We start from the raw sequence: 18,444 nt of genomic DNA, 5'->3' as shown, positions 1-18,444 counted from the left end.
ATTACAGGAGTATCATCAGTCACCTTGCACTGGTTCAGAATGACAATCCCAGAGTTCTTGTAGTTCTTCTTCTTCACTTTATATTTGGGATTTATGCACGGCCACTGCACCTGCAACACACAAACAAACAGCATCTTATGTCAAACCAGCGATCCTGTAAAAACTGACCCCACAGGCTGTTTGTGCAGCAGCTGTGTTGTTTCTCGTCACTGTGACTGTTCTGTAAACTCAGCCATGACAATGAACGTCTTCTATTATTAGTAGAAAATTTATTTTAATCCAGACCACACCCCGGGGCTCAGTTATCTATTTTCAGACTCTGATTTGTAATAGTTACCTGGGCTCCTCCAGAAGCAACAACATCTCAGGGGGGTAGTTCAAAAACTGCTAAATACGGAGACAAACCATACCGACCATACAACTCATCACTCTCCTTTCACTTTGTACTGTGCTGAAAATGCCTAAAAGCTGCCGTGTGGTGCAGCACCAACAATGTAGAGAGCCCAGAGTTGCATTACACCAGGAAGAGAGAAAACTGTGGATTCCTGTCTCTCAGTATGTCTCCATGTGTAGAAGCATTTTGTTAGTATGTTTGCTATCTGCAATAGCTAACGTTAACCTTCTACCCAATAACTTGTCCCATCAGAGACACAACGCTGAGATAGTTTTTCCGTCCTGAGGCCTCACGTCTTTTCTAGTCTTGTTTGTTTTGGAAGTTTGTAAAAATGTTCCTCTGGGTTCTTTGCCTTGTTAGCAATACATCCCACCACACAGCAGCCTTTAGGCACTTTCAGCTGTTTGTAGAAAGGCCAAAGAAGTGCAGGGACCAGGTCAAAGCAGAGTTATGTGTCACATACTCTGTTTCTTTGCCCTCATTTCTGCTGGTGCTTGTTCTGGTGGGGAGTGCCAGAAAAGTTTGTTAAAGCAGCTCTGAGCCAGAACAACCGGTGGCCTACAGATGTTCCAGACATCAGCTCAGAATGAAATTTTAAATCTGACTTATGTTGAATCATGTGATCTGTTCAGTGTCACCTGACAGCCCTAAATAAAATCATCTGGGGTTTTCAAAAAGCCAACAGAGCACAGAGCAGCTAAACACCGCTCAGCTGCTGCTTCCAGGTGAACACACTAATTATTCTTCCTTAGGTGGATCTGTGTGTGTGTGTGTGTGTGTGTGTGTGTGTGTGTGTGTGTGTGTGTGTGTGAGATTACATGGCTCTACAAAGGACAGACTGAGACACATTATTGTGTTTAACAGCAGCAGCGGCAGCTCAGGGCTTTGTTTCACAGTGATAATCACTCACTGCCTGAGGACACAATCAGCTGTTTGTACCGATGATGGGAAACAAACAACCTGCGGCAGCTGCGTCCAATCATCTGCTCAAAGGGTTTCAAAATAAAAGCCTAAGTGTTTATTCCTCTGCAGGTGAACCTGGTGAGAGAGGTGATAATTCAGCCATAAACGCATCATATATGCACCACCTTATGTGGTCATGAGAGGAGCATGACTGTTAACACAGTTAGTTAAAAATCACTTCTCCTCATGTGCACAGTTTATTCCTCAGTGTTTTCAGTTTAAAAAGGAGCAGCATTCTGAAATAACTAAAACTCGTCAGCTGAACCTTTTCTTGTGTCCGTTCTGCATCAAACTGAGGTTGTTATGGTGGATATTACTGCTGGTTTCACCCTCAGAAAACAAATTAGACTGGCTCAGAGCTTACGAGGGCAGCGCTATCAGGATCCTGTGTGATAAACTGCACAAATCACAAATGATGAGTGGAAAATGTTCAATATCCCAGGAGGGAAGTGTCCACTCCAACACGCAGCCCCATTTCCACACTGGTCAGTGCTGCTGTACTTTCCTGACCTTGAAATTCACTTTGCTCATCTGTTAGGTAATTTCATGCTCAGCATAGCAGCCACGGTGCAAAGGTGAGAGGTGTTCGTATCTCAATGTGTCCTCATCTGCATCAGTCCCCAGGAGCTGCTCTGGGCTCTGAGGACGCTTTGGTTTAGTCTTTACAGGGCTGTCATCCTCACACCCACCTGACCTGCACACCTGTCCCCTGAACCCTACTGACACCCGCCTCACCTGTTTCCCATTCCCTGACCCTGATGTACCAGCACCTTTTCCACTCATTAGGTACGTGATTCTGTTCCTGCTGTGGAAGCCTGTTCTTGCCAACCTGCCTATGACCTGTTTGTCTTTTTGTTTGTACCTCTGGCTGCTGACCTGTCGTCAATAATTCTGTTAAATTCACCGCTGCCTGCCTGGTTTTGTGTGTCTGCATTGGCTCCTTGTCCCTGCTGCTCGATCCCCAACCCTGCCACATAATGGACACTGGTCCATTTTTCATGCTCAATCACTGGAGAAGGAACACCTGTGAAATGGCATCAGGAACTTCCTGGATCGGTTCTTTCCACTACCAAAATTGAGTCGATTAGCTCCAGTAACACACTGAAAGTCCAGTAGAGCTGTAGGATGAAAGTACTGAGGGAGGCCACCAGGAAGCCTGAACAATCAGACCAAACTATAACATCGCTGCCTTTTTTTGTTGATACATTCACAAAGTGGAAACAAGCTGTTCTCAGCTTCAGTGTCACGTAGGAGGTGCTCAGCCAAGAAAAGCACAAATAAAACAGATATCTTTTCTAATAGATGCACTAAGATATGGCTGAAATAGTTTCCACCATCAAACCAACACTGGGATACAGCTTTAGATTCCGACAGAGGAGGCCGGACAGCACAAGCCCTCAGAGCAAAAGACAATCCTTCAGCTGCCCAAACAGGACCGGAGAGGATTCACTCTGACTCCATTATATGTAACTGTGCAGAGCAGGTGACACGCAGTGGTTCACACGCTATTTGTGTCCAGACAGATGGATGGATGGAGGATGAATGGGAAGCTCTCCGGAGCCTCCAGCTCTCAGGGATTCTTGTTTCTGTGTCGCCAGCTGGGAACAGACTGTCAGCAGCGGGAAGGAAGCCAATAAATAAAAGCTGAAGAAGAGAGTGGAGGTGGTCCAGCAGGACTCTGATTGTTTCCTGTGAAGGAGGCTGAGACTGCTCTCCTCCTCCTCCCCCCTTGTGCTGGATTACAGCAGGATGAAGAGGAATTTCTCTCCTGCTTCAGTAATTTACAAAGGAGGCGACTGCAGCCCGGGCCAGTCAGGTGGTTTTCAGTGAAGAATGAAAACACAAAGACGAGAGAAGCCCGTGAACAGTCCACACCTGTCACAAAGCCACTATGTGATTATCCTGACAGTTAGGAAGGCGCAACAACAGGAATACTAATGAGGAAGACATGAAGGAACCGTGGATGGAGAGACTTTCTTGAGAGGAAAACATGACTTTTCAATAACTTTGTCCTGAAATCATGTGACCATAAAACATGTCACGATTTAATTTGTCTATTTCTCACCTTCCAGCCTTTGTGTTTCCAGCCGTTTTGTCCTACGTCTTATTTAATTTTTTCCTGAGTGAAGGTGGAAGGTTTAATGAGACCTGTGGTTCTATTATACAGGCAGTCAAACTTGATGATTACACTGTGAACGATCGACTCGCCGTCTCCTGATAACGAGACAGCTGAGAGAGTGCGGTTCTGCTGGGGAATCCAGACTGTTTGTGTGTTTTCAGTCATGTGCTGTCATCTCCAGGGAGTTTTTAGAGAAAACACACAACCTGAGCATTTGGAAGCAGAACGGCGTTAACGGGCGGTCGGAGAGTGCTTTAATTAGCGGCTGCCTCATTACATTCAGACAGCTGTGTCTTCACCGACACTCGGGCTAATTGCATAACAAGGCCTGTCTAAAGACCCTGTGGAGTCAAGGCCCCAAAGGTGCATTTTTAAAGGGCAGTCATGCTGCTAATTGGCATTTTTGTGGAAACCTGGGTCTGTTAGGACCTGATGGAGATTAAGTTCAAATTCTGCAAATTGTGCTGCTTTAACAAAATGATGCCAGCACTGGTCAAACGGTCAGCACAGACCAGTCTGGGCAGTGGAGGAGAGACTTTAGCAAATACAGGTCACACAAAGCTCAGCTGGGCAGACGTGGTAACTCATGCTACACGTTTTAATTAGCCAGAACCCGGGACTCTGACGTGGAGTGCACACTGAACATGAGCATGGAGTTTTAGACAGGGACAGTTCAAATAAAGTTGATTCAAATAAGGAGGCTGTGTCCTCAGTGTTGACAAAAACAGAAAGGTTAACGGTTTTATGGTTCTACGATGAACTGAGAGCAAGAAGGAAAAAGTAAAACTGGTGCAGTTTGCATGGTTTTATTTTGTTGTCGTACTTCCTGCCTCTCAACATGTGCTTACTTTTCACTTCCTGCCCCTCCATCCCTTTGTTTATGTTTCCCGCCACACACCTTCCTGTCACCCTCATCATCAGGCTCCAGCACAAAAGCCCCTGCAGGTGGTTGGCTGAGTTTCACCTCAGCCCTGATCCTGACTCCTACCAGGCTTTGCTCCCTGCTGAGTTTCCTTGTTTGCTGTTGCCTGCCCCCGTGACGATGCAGATCTCAGCTCTGATGAGGTCTTGTCTGGCTCAGTCTGCTTTTTGTCCACTGCTTTGCTGCAGTCTGCCGAGGAACTACAGACTCACAGTCCTGTGTTTCTGGAAAGTTGGAAAATGCCTGTTGTCAGTTTGCATCAAAACTTTTCTGAGCTTCTTGTTTGGTGCGTTGTACTTGGCTCCAATTATTCCAGCCTTGACATATGGAGCTGCAGATGTCTGGAAGGTGCGAACAGTACTGTGTGTATTCTCAAGCGACGCTACAATTTTAGCTTCAGCATATAAAATTCTTCTCCAGTAATAACTAAACAACTTCCCAGTAAATTTGTCACCGTACAATTAAAGCAAATGGTTGTTTTCATGATAGTTATTATCCTGCTATTTTTCTAACACAATAAATAATCTTATCTCTGCTTACAAAAATTAGGTTTGACTGATGGTAGAGAGGTTCAACCCTCAGCTCCTGACCTTAAAGCTAAACCAGTATGAATCACTTTTCTGCTCCACTTTGTGTTGAATCCGGATCAGAGTAAACAGGTCGATCTGCTCCTGTTTTCCACAGCACTAGAGTCAGTTTGCTGTGACTCACTGGTTTCCAGGTTCTCGGCTGAAAACCAGGCTGTGTGAAGCTCTGCAGGCGTTCCCTCTATGGAGGTTTATTATCTAGAAACAACAATAGAACCGAACTTATTCTACGTACATTGATCTTGTGTAATGAAAATCTCTCCCTGGCAGCCACATTAGCTCATTTCCAGCTGAAGAAACTTCGTGTTTAAGACGTTTTCTGTTAAACTTGGACAGTCGGGCTGCGTTTAGGTCTTTCCCCCAGGAGGTGGTGGAGACTAAAAACAGAGCTAACAGAGAAGGAGCACTGGACTTCTAACGATCACATTGCTCTGACACTGTTGGATGTGTAGGAAGACAGAAGCACAAAAAGATCAAATCAGCCGAAGTGTGAGGTCCTGTTGTCGCTACCGCTGCTGTGGTGTCAGTCAGTCTGACTCTCACTGAACCGTTAAATTGATTGTGCAGCTAAAGGAGAACCAGCCCGAACACAGTCCTGCCTCACAGGAACGATTCTCCCTTCAGAGGATTTCTCACTTTGCTCCCAGAGGAACCTGAACCAAACAGCCGCCAACCACAGGTCGACAGGAAAGCTTCTTTACCCCATATCAAATATTAATGGATCTCCTGCACCTGTTCAAACAGCACTGGCACTAGATTACACACAGTGTCAACAGAACCGAACATCTGATAACCACTGAACAAATGAGTCAGTCTCATCCAGGCAGATCTGATCCAGATCACTTACCAAACATAACTTCAATTTCCGACCACATTTTCATTATGCTCATAAAAACTCCGAAGTGAAAATAACTAGAAATTAGATGCCAACACATGCTACAGGAATCATGTGATGAGGAGGATGACGAGGCTGTGAGCTTCCTCACATTAACACATGAAACACAAAAGTTAGATTTCATCATGTTGTTCACATGATTTCCATCTTAAAACCAGCTCCTGGTCTTCTGTGGTGGTTTAACAGCAGCGACTCTTGATGCTCAATTTTCTGGTCAGTGTCTGGAAACTCAGTTAAAATTCGCACTAAATGTCAATGTCAGTCAGAGCAGTGCAGCAGGGACGATGCCTTCACTGACCTGATTTAATTTAATTGAATTTTTCTCAGTCGCTCACTGACACAAGCTGCCTGTGAGTCCAGTGACTATAATTTACTGCTTGAAGAAGCCAGGTGTGGCTGTTGTTTCTCTTCACGTCACTATCAGCAGCTCGTCATCTCGCTCGGCCTACCTGTCGCCCATCGATGGCTCCTCTCATCTCTTTAAACGTGGCCTCGAACTCTCCGATGTAGTCGTGTTTCCCGTTGGAGTCCCAGTCCCACACGGTGCACTGAGTGGACAAAAAAACAGAAACACTTCAGTGGTCAGCAAATTATAAAGTGATATATCAAAAATAAAAATAACCACTTGAAGATGTAAACAGTCACATATTAAACAAAGGAACTGGTGGAGATGATGAAAATGATTGTTGGTTGCAGCCTGTGATGGAGTTACACAACATTACATCATGTTTTCTGACTCACGTTCAGAAACTGAAGCACTTTGATAAAACACAAATGAGCTCCAAGGAAACTGAACCGGTTCAGGACCAGGACCAAAACATACAGGACAGGGATATGATGATGATGATGATGATGACGATGATGACTATGAAAATCCAGATGAGCTGCTTGTTTACTGAGTTTTCTGTTTTGGAGCGTTTTCATTGATGTCTGTGTGAATCTGTTAATTAGAGGGAGGTTTGTCGATGCACGTTGCTGTTTACACTGTTGTTTCCAGCCTGAGGCGGCACAGTGACTTTTACTGCCGATGTTATACAGGAGACTGTTTCTGAGAAACAACCATCTCAATGTATTTTATTAATGTTCATACTTAAACTTTGTTAACCAGGCAGTCTATTGAGACACAATATCTCTTCGGCAACACAGACCGAGTGTGTTTGCTTTGCTTGATGATGTTATCAGATAAATGTAGAGCAGGAAGAAGTATGAGGTTTGACTCTGACATGTAGTGAGGTCAAAAGATGAAGTAGCACCACATGGAAATACTAAAGTACTAATACCTCAGACTGTATTTGAGTAAATGTATTGAGATGTGAAGTAAAACTGGCCCTGTATGAGTGAAACACTCACAAACAAACAGTTTTCAGATTTAAAGCTCAACAGATGTGATCTCAGTGTGTTTCGGTGTCATTAGCTGTTTGCCTTCATCAGACTTTGATTACACTAATTATCATTCAGTCCCATTAACAGGCAGATGAGCTCTGTTATGAGCAGCGTTTCATATAAAGATGTTTTTTCTTTTGTCGCTAATTAGATGTTTGTCCTGATGAAGATGTTTGTCCTGATGAAGATCACAGCCTTGTTTGCTACAATAAATCCCCAAACCTTAATTCATTTCTCTAAAAAGTCTCCGTGTTGAGGTTTTGCCATGTAATAAATGAGATTTGACAGAAAACACATTTGGTTTGTTGCTGCCTCAGTAATTTAAGCAGCAGCTGCTCACACAGGAACCACATTGTTAAAATAGTCAAAAGCTTCTCTCTCAGCTGTTTTTATCTGCCGCTGGCTGCATCTCGTTTCAAACCGGAGAACGTCACGTTGATGCTTCAGGTCGTTTCACTGATGAGACTCCACAGAAAATAATCTGCAGCTGTTTCTGTGACTGGCTTGTTCTTCAGCTCAGTGAAAACAGCTGGAATTTAAAGATCTGGACTGAAGCAGCAGAAGAGTTAAAGGCGTCACCTTGGGTCCCTCCAACCCCAACAGATACCTTCTCACCGTTTTCTGACTTTTTCCAAACAAAACGATAAAAATGAAGACACAACCTGTAGACGTGAAAATAAACAGTGGTGTACTTTAACTGCCCCCATGATCAGTCCTCCCACCGGAACCAGTGGACACCCCCAACTGGCAGCATTGGGACCAGTTTGAGCAACACAACGTGAATAAATCAGAGGGCCGACTGAATCCAGGACAGTCTGACAGCGTTCATGAAAATGGATCGGATGATGTGGAAAAAAAAATAAGGTCCCAGGTCTCAGAGCTGGATGTCATGAATTTACACACACAGACACACACAGAGTAAATAACCCACTTGCTCCTGCGTGAATACATGAAAATATTAAAACCAACAGCTGAAATGAAAACTAGAGCATGAAGCTGTGTGTGTGTCAGGATGTCCCAGTAACACCATAAAAAGCCTCCAGTAAAAATCCTTCTTCTGACATACAAATCCCTCCATGATCAAGCTCCTTCGTACTTTAAAGACCTCATAGTACCATATTATCCCAATAGACCACTTCGCTCTCAGAGTGCAGGCCTACTTGTGGGTCCCAGAGTTCTCAAAAGCAGAATGGGAGGCAGAGCCTTTAGCTATCAAGCTCCTCTCCTGTGGAACCAGCTCCCAGCCTGGGTTCAGGAGGCAGACACTCTCTGTACTTTTAAGATTAGACTTATAACTTTTTCTTTTTCCATAGTTTATAGTTAGGGCTGTCTCAGGCGACCCTGAACCATCCCTTAGTTATAGACCTAGACTGCCTGAGGACTCGGCTCCTCTCCTCTTTTTTTAATGTCTTTGGTGCTGTACAAATGAACTGAACTGGATGGAGCTGTGATGTTGGAGAAAGGGGGTAGTTGATGCGTAAAAACCCCTCAGACTAAAACTGGTGGTGCAACAGTTTTTATGTCCAAAACCTTTGACAGAGAAATATCCAAACTTTAACGTGAGTGTCGTCCGTCCCCAGTACTGACCATCAGGACAGCAGCGGCTGTTAAAAAACAAAAAACCTCCTCTTCTTCTTCTTCTTCTTCTTCTTCTTCTTCGACCTGTGACCCTCAACAGAAATGAACAGAGCCATTGAGGTTTAAAGAGGAAAAAAAACGTACCTGAGAGGAAGCGTGCACGAGTTTTAATGAGCTGTCACACTCAGCTTCATTGAAATGAAAATGAATCCTACTAAATTAGCAGCTCAGAGGATTCCTCCCAGAAAACCTGTGACTTTCTGCTTCAGGCTCACAGTGAGAGGCAGAGCGCTGCCACAGGCTGAAATCACCAAACAGGGAGTCGTTTAGTGGCCGTTCTCACCCCAATCATGTGGAAATACCATCCAATATTTCACAGGCAACACTTACGTCGCATTGGTTCCAGTTGTGCTGCTGTGGGAGATGGCTATGATCAGGGTCAGGGATCAGGATGGGTGTCATGGTGAATGAAATCTCATTACCTAAACTCATCCATTGCACAGAAAATCAGCGTTTGGCCTACATATCGCCAGGTATTTCCAAGGTGTGTATTTGTACTTGAGATCAGAGCTGTAGCTGTGCTGAATAAAAAATCTAACATTTTTTAGACAAAACAATTAACTGAGAAAAACATTCACAGTCATTAATTAATACGACGCATTTACAGGTGGCCATCAAATCTACATTCACACGTCACCGTCGCAGCACAAAAGTACAAGATCCTTGACTCCAGCAGTTAAAGCAAATCTTCTGTCTTAGGGTGCACAAACATTTGCACATCTTTGATTGTAGTTTGAAAATAAAAGTTTGTTTTTAAAGTCTTTTTGCTGCAGGGGCTGAATTTCCTCTTCAGGAAAAAACTAAATATGCAGTTTGCTGGAACGCTCCATTCCTGCGGTTCTTATTTTGAATGGACTCCTGCCTACTGGGAATAGTGGGAGGCAAACTGGTCTACCCTGGACCTCCCTGACGTCTGCGATTACTCCACAGAAACAATCTGTCTAATGGGAGCAAATTAAAACATTCACATCAGGGCAACGTTTTCATCTCAGGCTGTCTCTCCTGCGGGATGGATGATGCCAGATGTGAAGCAGCAGAAACCGGCCTCAGTGTGAATCTAATGTCTGCAAACAGCAAATGTTCCCCAGCCTGTTCGGTTCTCTGGGATTACAGAGATTCATCACATTTATTTGTTTTGTTTCTGGATACGATCGTTGAACTGCAGAGCAGCTTCACGCCCGTCACGAGTAATCTGTATTTTTGGCCTGGAACCCTAAACCATCTGAAATGTCCCCAGTGTCAGAGTTTATCGTCAGTGTTTTTCCAGCTTTAGCACAGAAGAAACGCTGCCCTGATTAATTTATCTCAGTATCACAAACTGTTTTCAAATCAGGAATTTATGGTGGAGCTTTGACAACTGAGCATCCCAGTCTCTAAGAAACAACCTCCACCGTATGAGCCAGTTTGGTTTAGTAAATACTTAAACTTCTGTAGGATGAATGTGGAAAACATGTTTTACTTTTGTTTTTATTATACTGGCTCACTCCTGTTTAATGTATGTTGTGTTTCTTTACTGTCCAAATAAACGGACAATTTTATTCATACACTGAATATTAGTTTTGTTTCAGACAGAACTGAATTTCCTCCCCTCTGCTCCACCTGGAGGCCACTGACCCTCAAACCTCATCATCTCTGCTGTTGACAGGAGGCCCAACCCCTGGCCCCCGGACTTATTGAAGGGCCACGGGTTGAAAAAACGCCAGATAATGAATAACAAACAGGACATAAGACAGATCAGCACAGCAACGGAGCATTTTCAGTACTGTGTGGTGTGGGGTTAGGGTTCTTTACAGAACTGGACCCGCTCAGGCACCTTCTCAGGACGTCTGTGACAAGTAAATATTTAGTCCTTTAGGTCATTTACAGGCCAAAACTAACAGGGTTCATCTGCCCTGTCGGAGCTATTAAAACAGTGGGAACTGGTTCCTGCTGGTTCTGATGAGCTGTTTTAATATTTAAAAAAATGAGGTGACCCATAAATACCACAGGAGATATTCTGCTGAGGTTTTACCTGAACAGTTCACCTTCATATTCATGTGGAAAGTCTGAGGAATTGATTTCTCCCCCACAGAGAAGCTCATCACTTCAGCAGCATGTGAGCATCTGAGGTCTGCAGCCAATCAGACGTCTGCATTTAGACTGGAGCCACAGCATCCATCGACTGACACAGGAGACACCGTGTGTGTGTGTGTGTGTGTGTGTGTGTGTGTGTGTGTGTGTGTGTGTGTGTGTGTGTGTGTGTGTGTGTGTGTGTGTGTGTTTGGGTGTGTGTGTGTGTGTGTGTTTGGGTGTGTGTGTGGGTGTATAGTCACATTGTGGGGACTCCATGTCCACTTGGGGACAAAACTAAGTCCCCTGATGTAATAGGTTAAAGGTGGAGTCTCAAAGAGTCTGGAGTAATCGATTACACATTTGGTTTTCCTCAGCAACACGTTCCTGTGTGCAGCTCTGTAATCTGGGAGAACAGAATCGGGGTCAAACAGCAGAGAGGAGGACTGCAGCTGGAGTCTCAGGGTTCAGAGAGTCACAACATGGCTGTAAAAATATCAGTCCCACTGCTTCCAGTTACAGCTAAACCACTGAAGAGAAGAAGGTCAGAGCAACAAAAACTGAAAAAGGAAGCTCGATGATCGGACGAGGTCAAAGAGCCGTTTAAACACAGCTGCTGCTTTCGGACCATGGAGAGAGCTCAGAGGTTCCTCTCCGGTGGTAGTTAACACTGAAAACTGTTAAGGTTAATATGATTTTCAGTCTTTGTGGTCATGTCACTTTAGCAGCTCAGCTGTTCGCTAAATCAGCGTCTCCACAGACATTCAGATAAAATGCTAGTCTGCACATTAGTGGTGTGTGTTTCTGACTCAGAGAGCTGTGGCTACAAAACCTGAAGTGAAACAGCTTGTTTATTGGTTGATCGTGTGTGTGTGTGTGTGTGTGTGTGTGTGTGTGTGTGTGAGTGTGTGAGTGTGTGTGTACCTGCAGCTTGCGTTCATGGTCTCCACTGCAGAGCGAGTTGAGTGAAACCTTGAAGGTTTTCCACACCGGATTGAGATTATTCATAACAGTCTGACAGAGACACAGGGAACAGGAGCCATGATGAGCTGCAGTGTGTTCTTTATTTGTGAGTTTAGAACATTTTCAATGGGATGAAAGTAGTTTCACATTTGTTTGCATCAATTTGTGTGTGAAATCTCTGGTTCACACTGAAACCACATGTGGAGTAAATGATGGCACTAACGGTGATGAAGTTCGAACACAGACTGATGTGGTTTCAGACCTCACAGTGCTGGGTCACTGTGCAGTGTTGGTACGTACCTCGGTTCTGTAGACCAGCTGCAGCGTAGCGTCGTCATTCAGCCTGTAGATCTCCAGGAACGGGTCTGATTTACTGAAGAAGTCCTGGACACACAAATTTAATATTTGATCATTTCAACTTTAGACAGAGACTGATCCCAGACACATTTACTGCTCAGACTAAAGAAAAACTGTTTGTTGTCTCTGCAGGAAAAACGTTAAAACATGTTTTTAATTGTTTCCTGACTGATGATTCATCTCTGATCTCAGTTTACCACCTGGACGAACCGTACCTGCAGGATTTATGACATCACAACCAGCGTAACCAATCAGGGCCTAATATGAAACTTACTAAAAAATGCCGTATTTAATATTTATTTAATATTTATATTAAATTTATATATATTTATATTTATTAAATATCTATTTAATATGAATATTAAAACAATATTCATATGATTTTACATGAGGGACAGTTGAATACAGACTAACTGTTTTTGTGGCAAACTATATTAGAGAAAGTGATTCAATTATTTAAAATATGTTTCCAGATGTGTAACAATAACCTAGTTCATGTTCTAGACCTGTTTTATCCAAAACCTTGTTTATATTTGACTCAGGAAAAGTGTTCGGCCACTATAAATAAGGACTCTGACTGTTTCACATAGTGGAGATGTGATAAAGTTCAGGGACTGAAATAAAACGTGTGTGGGGCACTATGATTGAGTTTCCTTTAGAATGAACATTTAAAAGGAAAATGGATGTTTTTAAGTCTTTAGCACACAGGACGTCAGAAACAGAAAGCAGCTGTTAGAGGAAACACACAGCCGTCACCTTATCGTCCAGTTTCCTGGCGCTGAAGGAGAGCTCGACATAGTCGTCGTTCCCCGTCAGCTCCTCCGCCGTGATCTGAGAACACACACAGAGAACACACACACTTCCCTTTGATGAGAGCCTCATTATGAAGCGAGGACAGCGTCATTAAATCAGCAGCAAGCACTGAATATTCAGAGCAGACGACAAAACCTGCTCCAAAACAAAGAGCAAGAACCTGGACCTGGTTCTTCCAACACTTTCACACTCAGTCCTGAAGGTTTAGAAATTAGTCAGAGACAAAAATGTAGAGGATGGATGGAAAAGAGCAGCAAGAAAGGAATGATGCAACAGATTGAAGAGAACAAAGACTAAGAAAAAAGAGGAAATGGTGGAAAGAAGCAAAAAAGTAAAAGGATGGGAGAACAGAAAGAGGTAAAAGGAAGAGAAGGAAATTAAAAGAGAGATAGGAAGAAAATCTCTGTAAGTGGCTGCTTCCCTGTCAGGAATCCTTTCAAAATAAATCCTCCTGGAGCGTTTCGTGTGTCCAAAGAGGCAAGAACAAACACCAACGTGTGTCTGAAGATCTGAGAGGGATTTTCCCGCTGCGGAGAAATGAACAAATAAATGTGTCTGAGCAGCCGAGGAAATCCTGCCGGTCCGGCTGAGCGTTATCAGATCTGATTGAAAAGCCACAGAACCACCGACAATCCTGCTTCGTGTCTTCAGCAGCACGTTCCTACCAGCAGCAGGAAAAGCAGAGCTCACATGGTTGTGATCCCGCACCGGCTTCTCATCACAGCACCCAGCTAAGGACTGATCCTGATCCCACTTCTCATTTTAACCCAGGACACATTTGGACCATCTCAGCTTTAGTACTGGACCTGTGTTTGGGGTCACCTCCCCGTTTCCAGCTGTGACATGTGAAGAGCTCAGGTCCAGGACTTGAAGCGCATTCTAGCTGAGCGGAGCTGACCCCTGACCTTTGACCTGTACTGTATTATATGTGAGAGAAGGCAGGAGGTCTGTTCACATTAACAACAGATTTTCCAGATGTTTGGTTTGTTACAGATGTTCAGAAATGTTATCGATTATTGTCCCATTAAAAACATGGTGAGAGAGTGAGACTCACCGTGATGATGGCTTTCCCCACGGTGCCTCCAGGTCTGAGCAGAGCTTTGGACAGTTTCCTCTGAGAGATGATCTGTACACACACACACACACACACACACACACACACACACAGGGTTAATACAAAGGTGTGCACCACCATCTTTTGCATTCAACCTGTTGGACACACCTGAGACAGCGGGGGACCAGGTTTAACTGCGCCTGTGCACTGGAAACGAGTATAGTTATGGTTGTGCAGGATGTGACTCAGTCCTCACAGAGGGACTCAGATCTTGTACGGGGTGAAGTGTTGTTTGAGCACCTGCTGGGAACGTCTGTTGAGGATGCAGACCCAACTCTCCACGCTCAGGTCTCGCTGGGTAAATTCAGCTGCTCGCACAGATGAAGCTGCAGCTGCCGTTTCCTTTTCTCTGGCCTCCTGCTGATGTGAGAGAAACTCAGACCTGCACAGTCAGCGAGACTGAAGCGGCAGCTCTGCTTCGAGCTCCTGGCTCCTGTAGCAGCACTTTCTCCCGCAGGCGTTCTGAGCTCCGGCGCTCTGTCAGCCATCTGGCCGTTGGGGGAGCTGGCAGCAAACACGAGTGATGCTGCTGGCACAGATGAAGACGAGGAAGACGAGCAGGAGGAGGCTTCTCTTCTCCTGCTCGTCATGTTAAAATCCTCCATCACGGTTTGTCCCCCGATTAGAAAACGTAGCTCCAGTTTCTAATGAGGGCGACAGCAGATGGAGAATTTGTCCAACAGTAGAGTCTGGATGGTTCCTGTTCCCCCTCGCTGCTCATCCTCAAACAAAGGCTCCATCGCTGTGGACGTTTTCTTTTGGACTGTCTTTTAGGTTTTTTAATTTTGTGCAGACATTCATGCTCCACAGAAAGAAAAAACTTGTTTATCTGTGAAGATGGTGTTTTAAATTACAGAGTGGTAACAGACATGGACAGACTGCAGGACAAAGACAAAGGAGAATCCATTCCTGACATCTGCACAGGCTGCTCTCCACTTTATCAGCTAAAGTCTGACTGTAATGAACAGGTTTAATATAAGACAGCTGTGCTGTAAGGTCTAAATATAACTGTCAGTCAGTTAAAGCTTATTTCTGCGACACAATATCACATGAAAACAATTCAAAGAGAAGAGAAGCAGTTATAAAGACATGCACACACACAAAAACACCCACACAGAGACTCAAAAAGAATTAAAAGTAAAATCAAACAAAAATATCTTCAGCTTTTCCTTTGAAACTTCAGGAGCTCAGATGTTTTGATTGCACTGATGGAATGAGCTCAATAAACTTGGCCAGCCTGCTGTTTCTAAACGTGATGAGCATTTTCTTTCCTCAGCTGCAAAAGGCTTTGTCGTTGGAGATCAATAAATCCAAATAGAGAAACAGAGTTGTGTGTCGTCCATGCAGCTGTAAGAGCTGAACATGTGTTTGCTGATGACAGAGCTAAGTCAGAGTTTAATGAGAAGAGTGAAAGTACAAGACCAGAGCCTTGAGGGACCCCATGCAGCATTGTCTGATTTAGTAGTTCTGTTAAAAAAATAGATCTTTCAACTAAAAACTCTTTGAACTCTGAGCCATGTCTCAGAAACCAGCCCTGAAAACATCTGACGTTATATATTTTGTTTAACACCTGAAACAGTAAACGTGTCTGCAGACTGGTTAGGACTGTATCAGCGTATTCTTAGCTGATTTTTAAAGATAAACACTTTTCATCCTGTGTACGTTTCTGTTGTTTGGTTCACTTTTATGAAGGCAAGACACTTGTTGGCTCGACCAAATACTGTAAGAAAATTTCTTATTTAATGAATCCAAAAAAAAAAAAACCCCCAAATACATGTTGTGCCTCAGGCAGAGAGAGAATTTTTTTCTTTTCTTGTCATCTCTGTTTTGAAGTGTGTGAGTACGTCAGTGTGTGTCAGCCAGTCACAGCTTCAGTCTGAAAATAGCAGAAGCTGAATGTGTTTTATTGTCAGGAGTTGATTAATTCTGTCTGCTGCTGCTCTCAGGCTGCAGTGGAGCCTCTGGTGGTGTTTTATGCTGCCAAACAATCTGAGTTTCTGAAATTTGATTTTCAGCAACTGATGAAACGACAGAGAAGAAAAGTCGATTCCCTCTGTTTGTCTGAAGTTTTGCTTCATGAGAAGATGCTTCAGAAGTTTTTAAAGGCCAAACAAAAGTGACCATTTAAACTTTCAGCTCAGGTGAGTCTGATGATTCATGGCTCCCTGATGTTTACCTGTAACACACACACACACACACACACACACACACACACACCTGCGTCACCTCCTGACAGAGCTCAGTCACTCCAGCTCATTCCAGCACTTATTGTTAGTTAAATATATGTTTTACGCTGGTTTTGTATTTAATTGTTTTATGAAAGCTTTAGAGGGGAGTCCATACATGGCAAATGGCACCAATAATAGTCTGCCCCCCTTTTTAACCAGCATTTTCAATTTCTGACCGCCCCTGAACTCACCTGTGCCAGCGTGCACTCCACCGACCCCAGGAAGTCGGCCTCCTTCAGGCCGTTGTGGCTGCTGTTGATGTCGTACAGCTCGAAGCGCAGGCGCTGCACCTCTTCAAAATAAAAGTCCAGGGTGAACACCTTTGAGTAGGTGGGGTTCACACAGCTGCGGATCACCTCCGTCCGGTCCACCTGCCAGACACACAGGATAAAAATGTTACTTACAGCTTCCACAGCTGCATGAATGCAGCCTCTGATCGAGATCTGAAGATTCTACAAGTATTTATTATCATTTTTATGAATTGGCAGCTATTTTTTGGTTAGTGTCTGTCATGTGGTCAGTAAATGTCAGGATTGTTTTTGTTCTCAGGCAGCTTGTTTCACTGTCACAGAGACGCCTGTGGGCTTAATTATAAAAGTGACTAGAAAACTGGACTGGAGTGAGTCGTAGTTGTTGCTGTTTGCCCTAAATCCAGCTGGTGTGATGAAACGCAGCCATCCTGTTCCTGAAACCTGAGCCCGTCTGTGATCACAGATCCAAAAACCTGTGTCAAGCCTGTGGGCCGAGAGGCCGAGGACACCGGAACAAGGACGTGGAAACGAGAAACGAGTCATGAAGTCTCAGAGAAAAATAAGATTTTGTTTGAAAGAGCCCAGACTGTTCAGAAAGAGAAATGAGCATCAAGCTGCAGAGAAGCCGCGTGAGGTCAAACTGCTGTCAGTCGTCCTCCTGTCCTCAGCCTCGGCCGACAGATGGCAGTCAGGCTGGAGCTCCTGCACGCACTTTAATTAAAGACTTCAACTGGCCTGTTTTTGTCTGACTCAGCTAAAAGGAGTCCAACATGAAGCGAGAGAGGAGTCCTGACGTGCTGCTGGATGTTCGTTTCTAAACTTCTTCTGTGTTTGTGTCTGTTGGAAACACGACGACACAGAAACGTTTGGCAGCTGAAGGCAGAAAAATCCTCCTGCAGTTTCTTCCAACAGTCTGACCTGGAACCAAAGCTCAGGTCCTGATGATCTGCAGAAACATGTTTTCTCATTAGTCTCTAGTGCTTTTTCAGTTTTCTGGGAACTGAACTGGTCCAGATCCTTTAATGAGGACTGAGGGTTAAAGACACAACAACCTTTTACTGAATTCCTCTGGGTCTGGGTTTTAGAAGGACAGACAGACTATTTTCTCATTTGAGAGCAAAGACATTTTTCATTTGCTGGTGTTAAACTGAGCCATGTTTTCATTTGATTCTGACTTTACTCTAAAACATCTTTGTACCTGTGTGTTTTTAGGAACAAGCTCAACTTTGTGATGCTGTTTTTTTTGTCACTGCTGCCTCCATCCTGCTCGGTTTGATTTCAGTTCCAAATATTTCTTCCTCCTGCGCGGATCATTACAGTTTTGCCTGATCAGAGGCAAACAGGTCAGACGCTGTGGAGCTGCAGACCAATCCGTTTGTCTGCTGTGGGCAGAAAAACCTTCAGTCTAAGATTCCACCTCGGCCTGTTTTAATGGGTCTGAAGGGAGAAGGTGCGACGGCAACGAGCAGATTCCTGCTGCTGCAACAAATAATAACAACAGATCATAAAACTTCCTGTTAGAATCCAGAGCTGCTGCTGACGCCGACACTCAGGCCTGTGTAATCGGACCCTCCTGGACTATAACTGGTTTAATTCTCCAGCCCTGAGTGTCTGTCAGAAGCAGGAGTGAAGCTGATGCTTCAGCTGATGAGACGAAGTTTAGAAAGTGGTTATTAGTTGTGTTCTTATTGATTAGTTACAATAATCAATGGTCTGTTTCACACCTGCAGCAGCCAAACTTTTTCTAAAGAAGATAAAAATGTTTCAA

The 18,444-nt window shown here is 44.2% G+C and overlaps 1 protein-coding gene across 1 annotated transcript in view; it reads right to left on the bottom strand.

The window, feature by feature from the left end:
* Positions 1-18,444, bottom strand: part of cpne4a (copine IVa) — a 48,225-nt gene that overhangs the window by 15,381 nt on the left and 14,400 nt on the right. The window contains exons 4-10 of the mRNA XM_026316662.1: positions 16,617-16,796; positions 14,138-14,209; positions 13,027-13,101; positions 12,214-12,297; positions 11,875-11,964; positions 6,330-6,428; positions 24-110 (exon numbers count right to left, since the gene is read on the bottom strand). Of these exons, the coding sequence (XP_026172447.1) occupies positions 24-110; positions 6,330-6,428; positions 11,875-11,964; positions 12,214-12,297; positions 13,027-13,101; positions 14,138-14,209; positions 16,617-16,796 (687 nt within the window). The remainder of the gene's footprint in view (positions 1-23; positions 111-6,329; positions 6,429-11,874; positions 11,965-12,213; positions 12,298-13,026; positions 13,102-14,137; positions 14,210-16,616; positions 16,797-18,444) is intronic.

The sequence above is a fragment of the Mastacembelus armatus genome, chromosome 16 (assembly GCF_900324485.2).
Source record: "Mastacembelus armatus chromosome 16, fMasArm1.2, whole genome shotgun sequence".
NCBI lineage: Eukaryota > Metazoa > Chordata > Actinopteri > Synbranchiformes > Mastacembelidae > Mastacembelus > Mastacembelus armatus.
Note: the sequence above shows the minus strand (reverse complement) of the source record. Positions and strands in the feature narration are given on the sequence as shown.